The 17,605-nt window shown below is 36.4% G+C and overlaps 1 protein-coding gene across 5 annotated transcripts in view; it reads left to right on the top strand.

Moving 5' to 3' along the window:
- DOCK3 (dedicator of cytokinesis 3) overlaps window positions 1-17,605 on the top strand; it is a 547,636-nt gene that overhangs the window by 220,288 nt on the left and 309,743 nt on the right. For all 5 annotated transcript variants that reach the window (XM_049861907.1, XM_049861911.1, XM_049861908.1 and 2 more), the window contains exon 5: window positions 896-992. In XM_049861907.1, the coding sequence (XP_049717864.1) occupies window positions 896-992 (97 nt within the window). The remainder of the gene's footprint in view (window positions 1-895; window positions 993-17,605) is intronic.

Here is a 17,605-nt window from a genome sequence, read left to right on the forward strand (position 1 = left end):
ACAAGACTGAATTACTGAGCTTGAATGCTAAGGACCATAGTCACAGGGGACATCTAGGCCAATTGGCATAACATAATTCATAAAGATAACATTCTACATCCTAGTAGGGTGAATAGCATCTAGGGTCTTAAAAGCAGCTATCTAAGATACAGTTATTGGTCTTTTTCCATCTGGAGCAAAGGAGCGTGGAGAAAACCAGACTCAAGAAAACAATCAGTCCATAAGACTCATGGGCCACATGAACCACAGCCTCCTCTAGTCTGAGGCCAGAAAAACTAGATGGTGCCCGCCTACCACTACTGACTGCTCTGACCAGGGACACAATAGAAGGTCCTGGTTACAATGAGAGAAAAATGTAGAACAAACCTCAAATTCATAAAAAAAGACCAAACTTAGTGGAATGATAGAGACCTAAGGAACTCCTGAGACTATTGCCGTAAAACACTGTTTTAACCTGGAACTGAACGTACTCCCAGAGGTCACCTTTCAGCCAAATAATAGATTGGCCTATAAAATAAACAATGACATGTGGCAGGAATGTGCTCCGTAAATAATCAGCTATACAAGACTGAACAGTCAACATTTGCCCAAAAGCAAAGATGAGAAGGCAAAAGGGGCAGAGAAACTGAAGGGATGGAAATAGGGCCGCCAGGGTGGAAATGAGGGAGAGTACTGACACATTGCAGGGACAGCAACCAATGTCACAGAACAATTTGTGTGTGAATTGTTGAATGGGAAATAATTTGCTGTGTAAACTTTCATGTAAAGCACAATCAAATGTACCTTTATTTATAATTGTGCAAATTTAAAATTTGAATTAAGCACATTGAAAAAGACAGCAGTGTTCTGAGATCTTATCAAAGATAATATGGCTGTCTCTCCTCTCTGGTTGTAGGCAGTATGAAACTGTGGTTCCACTCGAAGATTCTATTGTGACCGAGGTTACAGCAACTCTACAAGAATGGGCCAGTCTGTGGAAACAACTATATGTGGTAAGTAGTTGATAACTAGTTTACTGGATCATTAAAGTTCCATGGTACCGAGTGAAAATACTTTTCTAACCTATACCAATTCTGCATGTGTAGATTTCTAAATATTTGCAGTTTTTCAAATGTATGTTTCTCATATTAACTGAAATATGGAAGGCTGAGTTTTGTCCTGCCTGAGGAAAATATGCTATTCATATGTCTGCAGATTCCTCACTTCACCTCAATCACTAGAATGTAAGTTTTATAACACCCCAGACCTTAGCTGTCTTATTATTGCTGTCTGCCCAGATACTTTTGCAAAATAAATATTTACGGAATGGGTGAACAAACTTGAGAGTCACTTAACTTTGTGTTTGGGAGCCTGATGGTGGGTAAAGGCAAAGAGGATGTGTTAACAGTGTCTTTGTATCTATTTACAGGGGTAGATTAACGAGTAAGCGAAGTGTTCATTGGTTTACATTAAGCAAGGTATGCACAGGCTTACTCGTGTTTACTTACTAATATGAAGTGACCAATTTTACATGAGTTTCACCACATTTTTGATGTGATAAAAATAGGAGAAATTGTCCACTACAGATTAATAAGTAAGCACAAGTACGCCCATGCATATCCTGCTTATTGGGTAACCTGCCCCTGGCAATTTAGCTTAAAGGATATGTCATAAGGACATGACGCTTTGCTAGGACAATTAATAGAAAGAATAATAAAAACCACTATCCTCAGGAAACTTAGAGGGTAGAGGGTGATAGGACACACAAATGATTATAATACTTACAGTAAAAGTAAGTGACAGGGTTTTAGTTCCACACAAGTTGGCATAAACACATTCCGTTTCGCTTTTTCCCCTAATCACAATGAAAAATCCTGGACAAAATATATAGGTCATCTACCAGAAAACTGTAAAAAGTGAAGAAAAGAAGTTAGAATGGCTAGTGACCTTGTGACTCAAGGATCGACCCGGTGGTGAGTTTGTTGGAGTTTTTTCTTGCCTCATATTTATTCTGGCCTGGGTGCTAAAGAAGCCTGAAACCTGGAAATGCCAATGGGTGCAGATAAAAAATAGCCCCAAGAAAAGCTGAAGCATGGCCCAACAGGATGGAAATCTTCTAACAATACCTTCCTATTCTTTGGGTGAACACCACAATAAAAGCTGTACCCCTCTCTCACCCAGTGGGCATTACAGCAGTGAAGTCTATGGCCAGAGCCATGTCTTCTACCCCATCACCCCTGAAGTAACAAGGAGATGTCCTCTCCAGTGCAGTCTATAATTGCTATTCTGACTTCCCCCACCAGCACTTAGAGGTGGCACCTTTCTCAGCTGAGTCTGTAGGCAAGACTGTGGATTTCACTGCCACCCATTGTTAACAAGGCAGTGTCCTTACCAAGAAGAGTTTTATGGGCAAAACTCTGACTTCTACTAATGGAATGACTTGTCTTCCACTAATTACTTCTAGTGATGACATGGTACCCTCTCCAGCTGAGACTGTGGACAGATTCTGAAATTCTCCCTGCCTTAATGAGACAGTATCCCTCTCTACTGAACCCTGTGGATAAAACCTTATTTTTCATCCCTACTCTGCTAAATCTAGTAGGACCCCTCTTCACTTACGATAGGTAGGACTCCTCCCCACTTAAGAACATTGCTGAGGAGTCAATGGGTGGAGTCCTGTCATCTGGGTAACACACAGGTCAGGGAAATCAGATGAGCACTGCAGAGATTTTGTAAACTAAATTGACATTTAGTTTATAAAATGAGCCTGCGAATGAATTCAGAATCTAAAAAGGTTGACCACCTGCTAAAATAAAGATTTAAATGGAACCATAGCCTCATAGTATAATACTTAAAATGTCTAGGATACAGCCCAAAGTTACTTGTCATATGAAATTCAGGAAAATCTCAACTTGAATGAGAAAAAACAATCAGTAGTTGCCAAAACTGATATGACACAGATGTTGGAATGATCAAAGATTTTAAAGCAGCTGTTATGAAAATCTCCAGTGAGCAATTACAGATACTCTTGAAACAAGTGCTGCAAACATAGAAAACCTCAGCAGAGAAGCAGAAGACATAAAGAGTCAAATGAAAATTTTAGAATTAAAAATGTAGTAACTAGAAACTTAAAAACCACTGGATAGGTACAATAGCAGAATGGAAATGACAAAAAATTAGTGAACTTCAAGATAGATCAATGTAGTTTATCCAGTCTGAATACAGAGAAAAAATAAATTTAAAAAAGTGAACTTAGCCTCAGAGACCTGTGAGGCAATAACAAATGATGCAACATTTGTAGCCTTAGTGCACTATGGAGAAAACAGAATGTGGAAATAAAAAATATTTGAAGAAATAATGGCTGGAGATCTCCCAAATTTGGTGAAAGACATAAATCTACAGATTCAAGAAGCTGAATCAACTCCTAACAGGGTAAACTCAAGGAAGTCCAACCCAGTCATATTGTAGTAACCTTCTGAAAACTAAAGCCAAAGAAAAGTCTTAAAAACAAAATAAAATGACACATGACCTCTAGAGAAACAGTGATTTGAATGACAGCAAATTTCACCTCATTAACTATGAAAGACAGAAGGAAGTGGCCCAACATTTTTCAACTGCTGAAAGAAAAAAGAAAAACAGCAATAACAAAAACAGATGTTACTCCAGAATTATATATCCAGCAAAAAAAAAAAAAAAAAAAAAGTGTATCTATATATGTTTTAGGAATGAAGGAGAAATCAAGACATTATCAGATGAAGGAAGCTAAGAAAATGTATTGTTAGCAGACCAGCTCTAAAAAGAATGACTGTAAAGGAAGGTCTTCAAAAAGAAATGAAATGATAGTGGAAGAAAACGTAAAACATCAGGAATGATATAGGAAGTGGGAAGCATAAATAAGTTATTCTTTTCAATTTAAAAAAATTGATAAGCAAAAATTATATCATTGATGTGGTTCTGAATGTATGTAGAGAGAATATTTAAAAAGAAAACTATCACAAAGTAGGGAGGATAAAGAGTCAAATTGTGGTAAGGTATCTACATTCAAACATAGCAACAGTTGTGAGGATGGCGCAGGGCCAGGCAGTGTTTCATTGTGTTGTACGTAAGGTTGCTATTAATCAGAACTGACTTGATGGGACCTAAAAACAACATTTAACAACAGCAACAATATCTGTATTCTACTTGAAATGGTAAAATGGTGATGCTAGTAAACTAATAACCTATGCATATATATTGTAATCTCTAGAGAAATCACTAGATATACTATACAAAGCCATATAATAAAAAAATACTGTAAACAAACTGGAATACTAAAAATGTTCAAGAAGGCCACAGGAAAGTAGGGAAGGAGAGACAAATATAAAGCAGAGGGAACAAATGAACAAAAAATACTAAAATGGCAGTCTTAAGTCCTAACATATGAATAATTATATTAAATGTAAATGATCACAACACACCAGTTAAGAGAGATTGACAAAGATGAATTAAAAAAAAAAAAAAAAGACCCACCTATATGTTGTTTATAAAAAACTCACTTCAAATATAATGATAAAAAGAGGTTAAAAGTAAAAGAGGAGCCCCGGTGGTGCAGTGGTTAAGTGCTTGGCTGCTAACCAAAAGGCTGGTGCTTCGAACCCACCAACTGCTCCATGGGAGAAAGATGTGCCGTCTGCTTCCATAAGATTAAAGCCTTGGAAGCCCTGTGGGGAAGTTCTGCTCTGTCTGCTAGTGTCACTATGAGTTGGAATTGACTTGACAGCAGTGGTTTTTTTTTTTTTTTTTAAGGTAAAAGGATAGAAAAATACATAACATGCAAACACTAATCAAAAGAAAGATAGAGTGGCTATATTAATATAAGAAAAATTTTGACATTAGAGCAAAGAAAACTGCCAAAGAGGGACTTTATCTAATGATAAAAGGGTCAATTTACCAAGGAGACATAGCAGTATTAAATGTTTATGCACTAAACAACAGAGCTACAACATGAGTGAAGCAAAAACCAAAGGAGCTGAATGGAGAAATAGAGAAATCAGCTATTAAATTTGAAGATTTGTATACCTTTCGGTTAACGGCAGTTCAAATCTACTGGACACTCCTTGGAAACCACATGGAGCAGTTCTACTTTGTCCTGTAGGGTCACTATGAGTCAGAATCGGCTTGATGGAAACGGGTCTGTTAGTAATTGATATAACAGTAAGTAAGGGTCATCAAGGATATGGAAGAACTGATCAAAGCCATCAAGTAAGAGGATTGAATTAAAATTTAGAAAACATTCCACTCAATAAAATCAGAATACAGATTCTTTTCAAGCACACATGGAATCTTCACCAAGATATATGGTATATGTAAAACATATCCTACCAAATTTTAAATAATTGAAATAATACAAAGGATATTCTCTGACTATAAACAAACAAGAAATCAATAACAGAAAGAAAACAGGAAAATCTCAAAACATTTAGAAATTAAACAATACACTACTAAATAATCTAAGGGTGAGAAAGTAGATCTCAAGAGAAATAAAAAATATATTGAAGTGAGTGAAAATGAAAAGATGACACCAAAGCCTGTAGGATGCAGCTAAAGCAGTGTGCTGAGAGGCAAATCTATGGCATTAAGTGCTTATCATAGGAAGAAAAAAAAAAAGACAGAAATGTCTTAAATAAATACCAGCTTCTACTTCATGACATTAAGAAATTGTAACCCCAAAGCAGATGAAGTAAAAAATAAATTAAAAACTGAGAAGCAATAGAGAAAAATCAGTCAAACCAAAATCCAGTTTTTGAAAAGATCAGTAAAGTTGATAAATGTCTAGCAAGACTGACAAAATGAGAGAAAATGTTAACTACCAGTATCAAGGGTAAAGACAAGGATTTCACTACAGACATCACATATATTAAACAGGTGATTAGAAAATATGATAAACAACTCTATATACATAAATAACAATTTGAATGAATGGACCAAATGTTGAAAATTGCAAATAGCCAACAAAATAGATAATCTGAATACCCTAAAATTATTAAAGTAATTGTATTTCTAATTAAAACCTCCCCCACCCCCTAAAAATGTCCAGACCTAGACAGTTTTACTGCTGAATTCTACCAAACATTTGAGAAAGAAATAACAATTCTATGTAATCTTTTCCAGAAAATAGAAGAGGGAAAATTTCCCAATTCATTTTATGAGGCCACTGATACCCTGATGGAGCCTGGTGGCGCAGTCGTTAGGAACTCGGCTGCTAACCAAAAGGTCGGCAGTTTGAATGCACCAGCCACTCCTTGGAAACCCTGTGGGCAGTTCTACTCTGTCCTATAAAAAAAAAAAAATCGGAACTGACTTGATGGCAACAGGTTCTTTTTGTTGTTGTTGTTGTTGGGGGAGATAGCCTGATACCAAAACAGACAAAGACAGTACAAAAAGATAAAACTGCAGAGCAACATCTCTCATGAATCTAGACACAAAAATCTCCAACAAAATGTTAGCAAATTGAATCCAGTGATACAATAAAAAGAACAATACATCATGGCCACTTAGGCTTTATCCCAATAATTCAAGACTGGTCCAGTATTTGAAAATCAATCAGTGAAATCCATCATAGTAACAATGTAGAAAAGAAAAACCACCCGGTCATATCAATTAAATTAATTCAGAAAAAGCATTTGAGAAAATTCAATACCCATTCATGATAAAAACTCTCAGGAAATTAAAAAGGAAACTGTCTCAACCTTGTAAAAGACTTTTATAAAAATCTACAGCAAACATCATATGCAGTAGTAAAAGACTGTCTGATTTCGGGAACAAGAGAAGAATGTCTGCTTTCAACACTCCAATTTAACATACTGCTAGAAGACTTAATCAGTGCAGTGAGGGAAGAAAAGGCATACAGATTGGAAATTAAGAAATACAGCTCTTTATTTTTGCAGACATTTTATGATTGGCTACATAGGAAATGCCAAGGAATCTACAAAAAAAACAAAACACTACCATCTACAAATAAGCCTCCTAGAACTTATAAGTAAGTTTACAGTGAGGTTACAGGATATCACTTCAACGTTCAGGCATACACACGTCAATTGTATTTCCATATATTAGAAGTGAGCAATTAGAAATGAAAATGTAAAACACAGTACCACTTAAAATTGTTCAAAAACAGTGAAATATTTAAGTATAAATCTAACAAAAACTGTAAAAAATCTGTTTATTGAAACTATAAAATACTAATGAAAGAAATCAAATAACACCTGAATGAATGGAGAGACATAACAGGTTTATGGGTTAGAAGTCACACATATTAAAGATTTAAGTTCTACCCAGATTGACCAATATGTTTGATATAATTCCTAAAACAATCCTGGCAGGATTCTTTTTGGATTAGACAAAATGATTCTAAAATTTATATGGGAATACAAAGGAATCAGGATAGTCAGAGCTTTGAGAAAAAAACAAGAAGTTGGAGAAGTCATACTATAGTACCTAATTTTAAGGTTTACTATAAAAAAAAAAAATACATAGCTAAAATAATCAAGACAGAGTGGTATTTGGTGGAGAGGTAGACACCCAGATCAATGGAATAGAATAGAGTCCAGAAATAGATCCATACAAGTATGGGCAACTGATTTTTGACAAAGGTGCAAAAGCAATTCAGTGGAGGAAAGATAATCTTTTTACCAAATGGTATTGGAACAGTTGGACATTCATAGACAAATAAAAATGAAAATAACCGTAACCTAAATATTTTCTGTTACATGAAAAATTAACTTAAAATGGATCATATATCTAAATGCAAAATGTAAAACTATAGAAGTTTTAGAAGAAAATAGAGGAAAAATCTTCAAGATCTAGGCTTAGGTGAAAAGTTTTTAGACATGACATTAAAGGAACAATCCATAAAAGAAAAAGTAAAAAATCGAAAGTGGGAGGCTATATTGGAAAGCGGGCTGTTGAAAACAGTCATTTTTATACCATCTTCCTAAAGTTTGAAATTGTCATTATACTTTAAAATTTTCCTTTTGATGAATAGAATTATGTTGTCTTCCTTTGTCATTTTAACAGGTTACAGAGTTTCTGGTTAGTTCTTATTAACCTATTGATGTGACAAGTAGCAAATGATTCTGACTCTGTTATGCATGTGGAAAGTCAGAAATATAGCCATTTAGCTTCAAAACACAACATATAGTCATTCTACTGTTGAATTACAGTAAAAAGATAACTGTAAGCAATATTTTTCAGTCTTTCAAATTTCACTGGACAGACTACCCAGAGATTACCAGGTAGGCACAGTTTAAATAAACTAATCTAGGTTAAGAAGGTTTTATTGGTTTAGGTTAAGAAGTGATTTGGATGAATAAAGTCATCTCCAAATTACTCTTTCTACTGGGAAAGAACAAAAATCCGTTCTATTACTAAAATCAGTCAGAGAATGAAACAGTTATTACTTTGTTTTCCCTACTTAATTCCAGACCTCATAGTTCCTTTTCTAGCCTAACTACTGCTGAGAGGCGATTTGTTACCTGGTTGCCCTCTGAGGAGTGTACATTAGAGCCAGAACGAATCCATCTTCTGACAACTTCTGAAGTATAATTTATCTGATTTTGAAAATAATATGAATAAAAGACGAACAGTAAACTGTAAGAAGCGAATCTCAACATACATGACTGTAAAGATTAATACTTTTCTGCATAAAGAGTGCATAAAAATCAGTAAGAAAACCAGTAAAGACCCCAGTATATAATTGGAAGAGAATACAAACAAGCCCTTTACAAGACAATACATTAAGGAAAACATTCAGTCTTACTGGTAATCAAAGAGATGGAAATTAAATCAATGGGATACTAAATTTTCCTTTCAAATTAACAGATAAAACAGTGGAAATTATTCTGTCATTGAATTTCTGTTGAAATGGATACCTTCGTATTTTGCTAGTAGATATCAAATTTGGGTTAGCCCTTTGGAAAATAAGAAAGCCTTAAAATTATTTTAAAAAAGCCCAAACTTGTTGCCATCGAGTCGATTCAGACTCATAGTGACTCTACAGGACAGAGTAGAACTACCCATAGGGTTTCTAAGGAGCAGCTGGTGAATTCGAACTGCTAACCTTTTGGTTAGCAGCCGAGCTTTTAACCACTGTGCCATGTTTAGACCCTAGTAATCCAGAAATTCAGGCCGGTTTCAGAAGAGGACGGGGAACCAGGGATATCATTGCTGATATCAGATGGATCCTGGCTGAAAGCAGAGAATACCAGAAGGATGTTTACCTATGTTTTATTGACTATGCAAAGGCATTTGACTGTGTGGATCATAACAAATTATGGATAACATTGCGAAGAATGAGAATTCCAGAACACTTAAATGTGCTCATGAGGAACCTTTACATAGATCAAGAGGCAGTTGTTTGGACAGAACAAGGGGATACTGATTGGTTTAAAGTGAGGAAAGGTGTGCGTCAGGCTTGTATCCTTTCCCCATACCTATTCAATCTGTATGCTGAACAAATAATCCGGAAGCTGGACTATATGAAGAAGAACAGGGCATTGGGATTGGAGGAAGACTTATTAACAACCTGCATTATGCAGATGACACAACCTTGCTTGCTGAAAGTGAAGAGGACTTGAAGCCCTTACTAATGAAGATCAAAGACCACAGCCTTCAGTATGGATTACACCTCAACATAAAGAAATCAGATATCCTCACAACTGGACCAATGACCAACATCATGATAAAAGGAGAAAAGATTGAAGTTGTCAAGGATTTCATTTTGCTTGGATCCACAGTGAACACCCATGGAAGCAGCAGTGAGGAAATCAAAAGACGCATTGCATTGGGCAAATCTGCTGCAAAGGACCTCTTTAAAGTGTTGAAGAGCAAAGATGTCATCTTGAAGACTAAGGTGTGCCTGACCCAAGCCATGGTATTTTCAGTCGCCTCATATGCATGTGAAAGCTGGACAATGATTAAGGAAGACCGCCTTTGAACTGTGGTGTTTGCGAAGAATATTGAGTATACCATGGGCTGCCAAAAGAACGAATAAAGCTGTCTTGGAAGAAGCGCGGCCAGAATGCTCCTTAGAGGCAAGGATGGCGAGACTGCGTCTTACATACTTTGGACATGTTGTCAGGAGGGATCAGTCCCTGAAGAAGGACATCATGCTTGGCAGAGTATAGGGTCAGCGGAAAAGAGGAAGACCCTCAACGAGGTGGATTAACACAGAGGCTGCAACAATGAGTCAAGCATAACAACGATTCTGAGGATGGCTTAGGACCAGGCAGTGTTTCGTTCTGTTGTGCATAGGGTCACTATGAGTCGGAGCCAACTCTACGGCACCTAACAACAACAACAACAATCCTAATTGTGTGTATTCATTTAATGATAATATTACTAAATATGGGTGGGGTGAATCGCTGTTTCACAGACACATCCATAGAAGTATTATTTGCTGTAGCAAATGTAAGTATAATTTTTCTTCCCTGTGTATTGTGTGTTCCAGTTAAAACATAAAGTAGAGCTTACATTTAAAGAGCCATTAGAACAAATTTAAATAACATGTTATATATTAAAGTGAAAAATATGTACAAATTATATGTAAAGTATATGCTTTCCTGCATTCTGAAAACATATTTGAAAAAAAGATGAAGAAAATACATCAAAATAATAATGGTGGTTTAGGGGCCAAGATGTTAGATGTTTTCTTATTCTTTTCAAAAATGTCCATTGTGAATATGTATTATTTTGTTAGCAGAAAAATAAAACTTTCATATTAAAAATAAAATAAGTGATACTCTGAAATAATACCATCAGTAATAAATGATTAAGATATGTAAATGATGAAGATTGTGACTGTTTAATTGGTTATATGTAGCTTTTATTACACCATCAGAACGTATTCATTAAATTCCAAGAGTGGTTTTGTGGAAAAGAAAAGGGCTTTGGACCTGGACTTAAGTCTGGCTCTACCACCTTATTTCTTAGGCTTGTTATTAGGCTTTAATTTCTTGTGCTCTAAACACAGTTTATAAACCTACTTCAAAAGGGTTGTTAGAGATTAAATAAGATCTAAAACTTCAAGCACTCAGTGTTACTTGCATTATTCTGCTTTGTGAAGTGAATTATGTGTCTCTCCAGATATGCATAATTGGCAGTTAGTTGTTGATGCGGGTGAGATTTAGAGCGATAGCAGTTTCACCACTTCAGAGGCTTCTCTATATGTAGAAATAAGTGGGCACAATGAAATGGACTTCATTTGTATAATGGGATATTTGGGCAAGAGTGTATATATATACTTGAGACAGCATAGAAAAAACCCATCCCCCCCGAGGCTATTAAAACCATAATCTCCCCATTTAGTAATCTTATTTGATGTGAAATAGATTATCTGAGAACCGTAATTGTGGAAAATGGTGACATCATTAGGCATTCCTGTCAAAAAACAAGGTTGTCAAATTTTAAATAGATTTTATGTTTCAAATACTACGGTGAAACTTGTAAGAGATGGAACTCGATAGGACTGCCATGTATTTCTGGGTCTCACAGGTTCTCGGCCTTTGACAGGGTGCACCCTGATCACTTTTCTGTTGCTCTCTATTAGTGGAAAATATTTGAGTTTTCCTTCTCTGACAGGTCTCTACCTTATACTGGTTCTGGTTTTCACAGGTTTTACTGTATATTGTTTTACCCAGAGCACATTAGAAGTCACATTCAGAAAGTTACCTTTCTTCTTTTACCAAGGTAACAATTGATGCCTATTATTAATGTAGACAGAAAAAGAAATTATTACCCAGGATCATCCTTATTATTCATTTTTAGAGTTATCACAGCGATGAGAAAAAGATAATTTTCCAGCAACCAAGAAATCTTCATAGAAATTATGTAATTCAGGGAGACTGAAGTGAGACTTCCCTGAGTTCCAATTTGCCACTACCCCTTACTAGCTACATGATTTGTGAATGTTAGTTTCCTTCTATTAAAAGGAGATATTAATGGTACCTACCTTCCAGGATTGTCTGCAAGATAGGCAAAGGGACTGAAAGCTGGTGTGGCTAACATTCGTGTTTTGTTGAAATGGTGTATCTTTGTGTATACTTTCTCACACACACACATGCACAAAACAAAACAAAACTTAACATCATTGGTCATTAGGAAAATGCAAATTAAAACTATAATGAGATATATGGTGTACCCATTACAATGGCTAAAATTAAAAAGATTGACAGTTTCAATTGTGGGCAAGGATGTGGAACAACTGGTACTCATACTGTTGGTGAGAATGTAAAATAGTATAAATGCTTTGGGAAAGAATATGGCAGTTTCTATACATCTACCCAAAGTATCTACCAGGAGAAATGAAAACACATATCAACACAAAGGCATAAATGTTTATAGCATCTTTCTTTGTAATATCCCAAACTGGAAACAATCCCCAGGTGCAATAATAGATGAATAAATAATCAAATTCCTTTCTATCTTTTATTTTTCTTAATAACACTTGATTGTGATTTACGTGTAGGTTTACAGAGCAAATTAGTTTCCTGTTCAACAGTTTACATACAGCTTGTTTCATGACATTGCTTCCAGTCCCTTCAAAGGCCAGCACTCTTCCTTTGTCCTGCCTGAGTTCTCTGTTTCCATTCACTCATCTTTGGTGCCCTATCTGCCTTGTGAACTTTGCTTTGAGGCAAATGGTACCCTTTTGGTTTCATCTGGCTGATTGTTCTGAGGTCCACATTCCTCTCAAGTATTCTTGTTCACCTTATAGTCCTGTCTATTGTCTGGCTATAATGTGATCTCTGGGAGTATGTTCATTTCCAGATTTGAAGGGTGTCTAAGGGCCATAGTCTCTGCAGTTCCACCAGGCTCTATGAGACTGGTAAGTTAGGTCTTAATTATGAATTTGAGTTTTTTACATTTTTCTCTCACTCCGTCCAGAACCTCCTATCGTCACCTGAGTCAGAGTGGTCGGTAGTGGTAGCCAGGCATCATCTGGTTCTTCTGGTCTTAGGTTAGTAGAGGCTGTGGCTCATGTAATCCACTAGGCTTTTTACTGATTGTTTCCTAGAGTCTTTGATTTTCTTCAGTCTTCTTTGCTTTGGACAGAAGAGACCAATTCTATCCTAGATGAACGCTTGCAAGCTTTTAAGACCCTAGTTGCCCCTCACCAAGGTAGGATGTAGAACGTTGACTTTTTGAACTATGTTATGCCAATTGTCCTGGATGATCCCCAAGGCTGTGGTCCTAAGCCATCAAGTCCAGTGATTCAGTTCTCCAAGGTATTTGGTTATGTATAAGAAGTTTCCATGAACTGGTACCCCCTGTGTGTTCTTTTGTAGATAAAGCACAGACGCTCACAAGCACAATTCAAAGCTGTGCAGCTTGATACTGAGATGGTGAGTATAGTTCCCTGGGAAGGAGCTTAGTGACTCTGCTCTCAGTGCTCAGGGTGCGTGCTGCCTCTTCAACAGCTTGCTGCAAAACAAATGCTGAGTGCTGTTTCGCTTTTAACCTTTTTTTTGTAAAAGTGAAAACCCTCTTTGGATTTCTTTCAGTTAGCAATGACAGTACTAATGTAGGTCTTTTGTAAAAGTGAAGTGGTATAAAGTGAATTTGTAAAAAGCAGGGGGTACCAGTTTCAATCAGAGGAAATAAGACATTCGAGTTGATGAACTCTCCTAATTAACGTCTCAGTCTATTTAAGTTACTACCATTAGTTTGGATACAGCTGAATACAATTTTGGTTAGGGAACCATTTTCTTTAGAATAAATTTGCATGTCATTCCCCAAACATTAAATATTACTTTTACTATTAGAAATTTCAAAAATTAATCCTATTTACCTTATTTCCACCCTTTGGGGATCATGAGTCTTCATATTGCCCATCCGGGTCAAAAGCAGCAACCTTCTTACTTTGTCATCTTTGAGTACACATCCATTTTGTTGTTGTTTTATATTTGTGATTTAGCATACCTACAAAAATATGTATATCCTATATCCAATTTAAATAATAATAACAATAATAAAATGAACAGTCTAAGTACACCTTAGACTGCTAAGTACTACTCACCTTAAAGAAAAGAACCAATTCAAAAATCTCTCAAGCCCTTTTTATGCCCCTCTGTGATCACATCAGGAAACCCTGGTGGGACAGTGGTTAAGTGCTATGGCTGCTAACCAAAAGGCTGGCAGTTTCAGTCCACCAGGCAGTCCGTGAAAACTCTGTGGGGCAGCTCTGCTCTGTCCTTTTGGGTCGCTATGAGTTACAATCGACTCTGTGGCAATGGGTTTGGTTTGGGGTTTTTATGATCACATCGAAGTCCTAATGGCACAGTAGTTAAGAGCTTAGCTGCTAACCAAAAGGTTAGCAGTTCGAATCTACCAGCTGCTCCTTAGAAACCCTATGGGGCAGTTCTGCTCTGTTCTGTAGGGTCACTATGAGTCAGAATCAACTTGACGGCAATGGGTTTTTTGTTTTATTTTGTATGATCACATGAAGGAGCCTGGTGGCACGCATAGTTTTTAAGCACTTGGCTGTTTTAACCGAAAGATTGGCAGTTCAAACCCACCAGCCGCTCTGTGGGAGAAAGATCTGGCAGTCTGCTTCTGTAAAGATTTACAGCCTTGGAAATTATGGGTCAGTTCTACTTTGTCCTATAGGGTTGCTATGAGCCGCAATTCGACGCAACAGCAGTGTGTTTGGTTTTTAGTTTATGATCGCATCCCCTGAATTTTGCATTAATTTCCACCTTCTGTTTCTTTTTAATTGTATAACATGTATTGGCGTAGTGGTTAAGTGCTATGGCTGCTAACCAAAGGGTCGGCAGATGGAATCTGCCAGGCACTCCTTGGAAACTCTATGGGGCAGTTCTGTCCCAGAGGGTCGCTATGAGTTGGAATCAACTTGATGGCACTGGATAACATGTATATGATCATAAACTATATACGTTTGCTTTTTTTTTTATATATCGATGAAATCATTCTGTGTATATTCTTTAACAACTTGTTTTTATCCTTCAAGAATATGTGTTTTGACTCATTCATCTTGATATATGTAGTGGTTATTGATTCATTTTCATGACTATATAGTATCCCACTGTAATGATTATACCGTTTATCCATTCCATTGTTGGTTGACATTAAGGTTAATTCCAATTTTTTTGTCCATGTTCAGGAGAGAAACCGATCTATAATTTCTCTTTCTCAAACTTCTTTTGTCTGGTTTTGGTATCAAGGTTATATTAACCTCATAAAATGAGTTAGAGGGTTCCCTCTTTTTCTGTTTTCTAAAGGAGTTTGAAGGAGCCCTGGCAGGGCAATAGTTAATTGAAAGGTTGGCAGTTCGAACCCACCAATCACTCCGCGGAAGAAAAGAGCCTGGTGATCTCCCGTAAAGATTACAGCCTAGGAAACCCTATGGGGTAGTTCTACGCTGTTTTGTTAGGTTGCAGTGAGAATTGACTCAGTGGCACACAGCAACAACAACAACAAGGGAGTTTGTGTAAGATTGTGATTATCAGTTTCTTGACTATTTGGTAGAATTCACCTTTAAACTCTATAGGGCCGTCCTTTCTTTATGAGGTAATTGTTTTTTATTATTGATTTCATTTTTCTAATGGTTTTGGAATTATTCAGGGTTTTTGATCAATGTTGATAATTTTTTTCTAGGAATTTTTCTATGTGACCTAAGTTTTTAACGTTAAAGACATAAAATTGCCTTCTGCGGTATTCACCCGTGCAATATCAATAGTTATCTCCCCTTTTCATTTCTAATATTGTTTATTTGCACCGTTAGTTATTTTTTCTTTCTCACTTCATCTTACCAGAGGTTGTTTATTTTATTAAGTTGTTTAAGGAATATCTTTTGACATTGTTGGTCCTCCATTACGGTTTTCTATTTTTTTTTTTATTCATTTTGGTGGGTTTATCCAATTATTATTTAAGTTGGATACTTATTAATGTTTATTTCTTTCTTCAGACATGTCTAATCTGCTTTTTTAACCAGCCATCCGGTTTCATAGTTCATTGATTACGTTTTTCATTTCTAGAAATTCTATTTGGTTATTCAAGTATTCTGTGTTAATTTTTTACAATCCTTTCTATTATATACTTTGAGTGTCCTCATTTGTTTTTTGAAATATATTACAGCTACTGTCTAAGTTATTTAGTGCTACTATAACAGAAATGCCACAAGTAGGTAGCTTTGAAAAGGAGATATTTATTCTCTCACAGCTTAAGAGGCCAGAAGTCCAAATTTAGGGTGCCCAGCTTCAGGGGAAGCCTTTCACTCTCTATCGGCTCTGGGGGAAGGTTCTTGTCATCAATCTTTCCCTGGTCTAGGAATTTCTCAGTTCAGGAACCCCGAATCCACAGGATGTCCTCTGTACCTAGCACTTCTTTCTTGGTGGTAGGAGGTCCCCTTTCCCCCCTGCTCGATTCTCTCTTATAAACCTCAAAAGAGATTGAAGATACAACCTAATCCTGTAGATTGAGTCTTGCCTCAATAACATATCTGCCTCCAATCTTTCCTCATTAACATCATAGAGGTTAGGGTTTACAACACATAGGATAATCACATCAGATCATAAATTGGTGGACAACCACACAATACTGAGAATCTTGGTTTGACAAACATTTTGGGGGGACACAATTCAGTCCAAAACAGATTGTCATTTTATATTCTGTATCTGATAAAATCATTATCTTCAGTCTTCATCATTCTGATTCAGTTGTTTGTTTACCTGCCGATACTTGTTCATATTTTCTTGTTTTAATCCTGTTTTTAATTTTGAACTGATGTTGCATGGAACTATTAACTGTAGGAATTCCTTGAAGCCAGGGCTAAAACATTTCTCCAGAGAGGGTTTACATTTGGTTTTGCCAGGTGCTTGGGGCATTACCTACCTGGAAACATTAAAATTTGGATAGAGGTGTTTTAGGCTACTACAGTAGTGTGAATTCTCTCCTGAAACCCATAAAAGTGCTCATTTTCAGTTAATGTCCGTTTTTTCCTCCTTTACCTAATTTGTCTCTCTGTGCCTGGTAGAAATTTTTTTTTTTTTACCCCTAATTCATCCAAAGAGAGTATATGCATTCTAGAATTTTAACCTTCCAGGGTTTGATCCCACTTCGCATCTATCTGTAGCCTAAGACTTGGCCTCTTGCTTTGCTTGGTTAAAAATCAGGTATTGTTAGGTATCCACAGGGCAAGCGCAGGTATAGTACCTGATTACGTTCCCTTATTGCAATTCTGGTCTTACTTTTCTACCTACTCAGGTCTATATTACGTAAGATGTTTTGTTTTTGCTTTAATGTTATTCAGGCTTTTTAGGTGTTATTTTACCTGTAGGGGTTCCTTTTTCTGTCTTGTCTGTGATATTCCTCAATTTTAGAATAAGTGCTATTTGCTCTTGGAAGCTTCTTTTTCTTTTTAAAAACAGCTCTCTTCAAGGGTCCTCTTTCTTCCATAAATAACAGTGACCCTCATTTATTGATGGTCTTCTGTAAACTCAACACTTTATATACATTTACATCCATTACATCCTCACAGCAGCCTTGTGACATGGATATCTTTACTTCAAATCTGGTAAATCATACAGCTAGGAAGTGACTAAGGTGACTGCCTCCCTCTTTCTGCCTCTCC

The sequence above is a fragment of the Elephas maximus genome, chromosome 20 (genome assembly GCF_024166365.1).
Source record: "Elephas maximus indicus isolate mEleMax1 chromosome 20, mEleMax1 primary haplotype, whole genome shotgun sequence".
Taxonomy (NCBI): Eukaryota; Metazoa; Chordata; class Mammalia; order Proboscidea; family Elephantidae; genus Elephas; species Elephas maximus.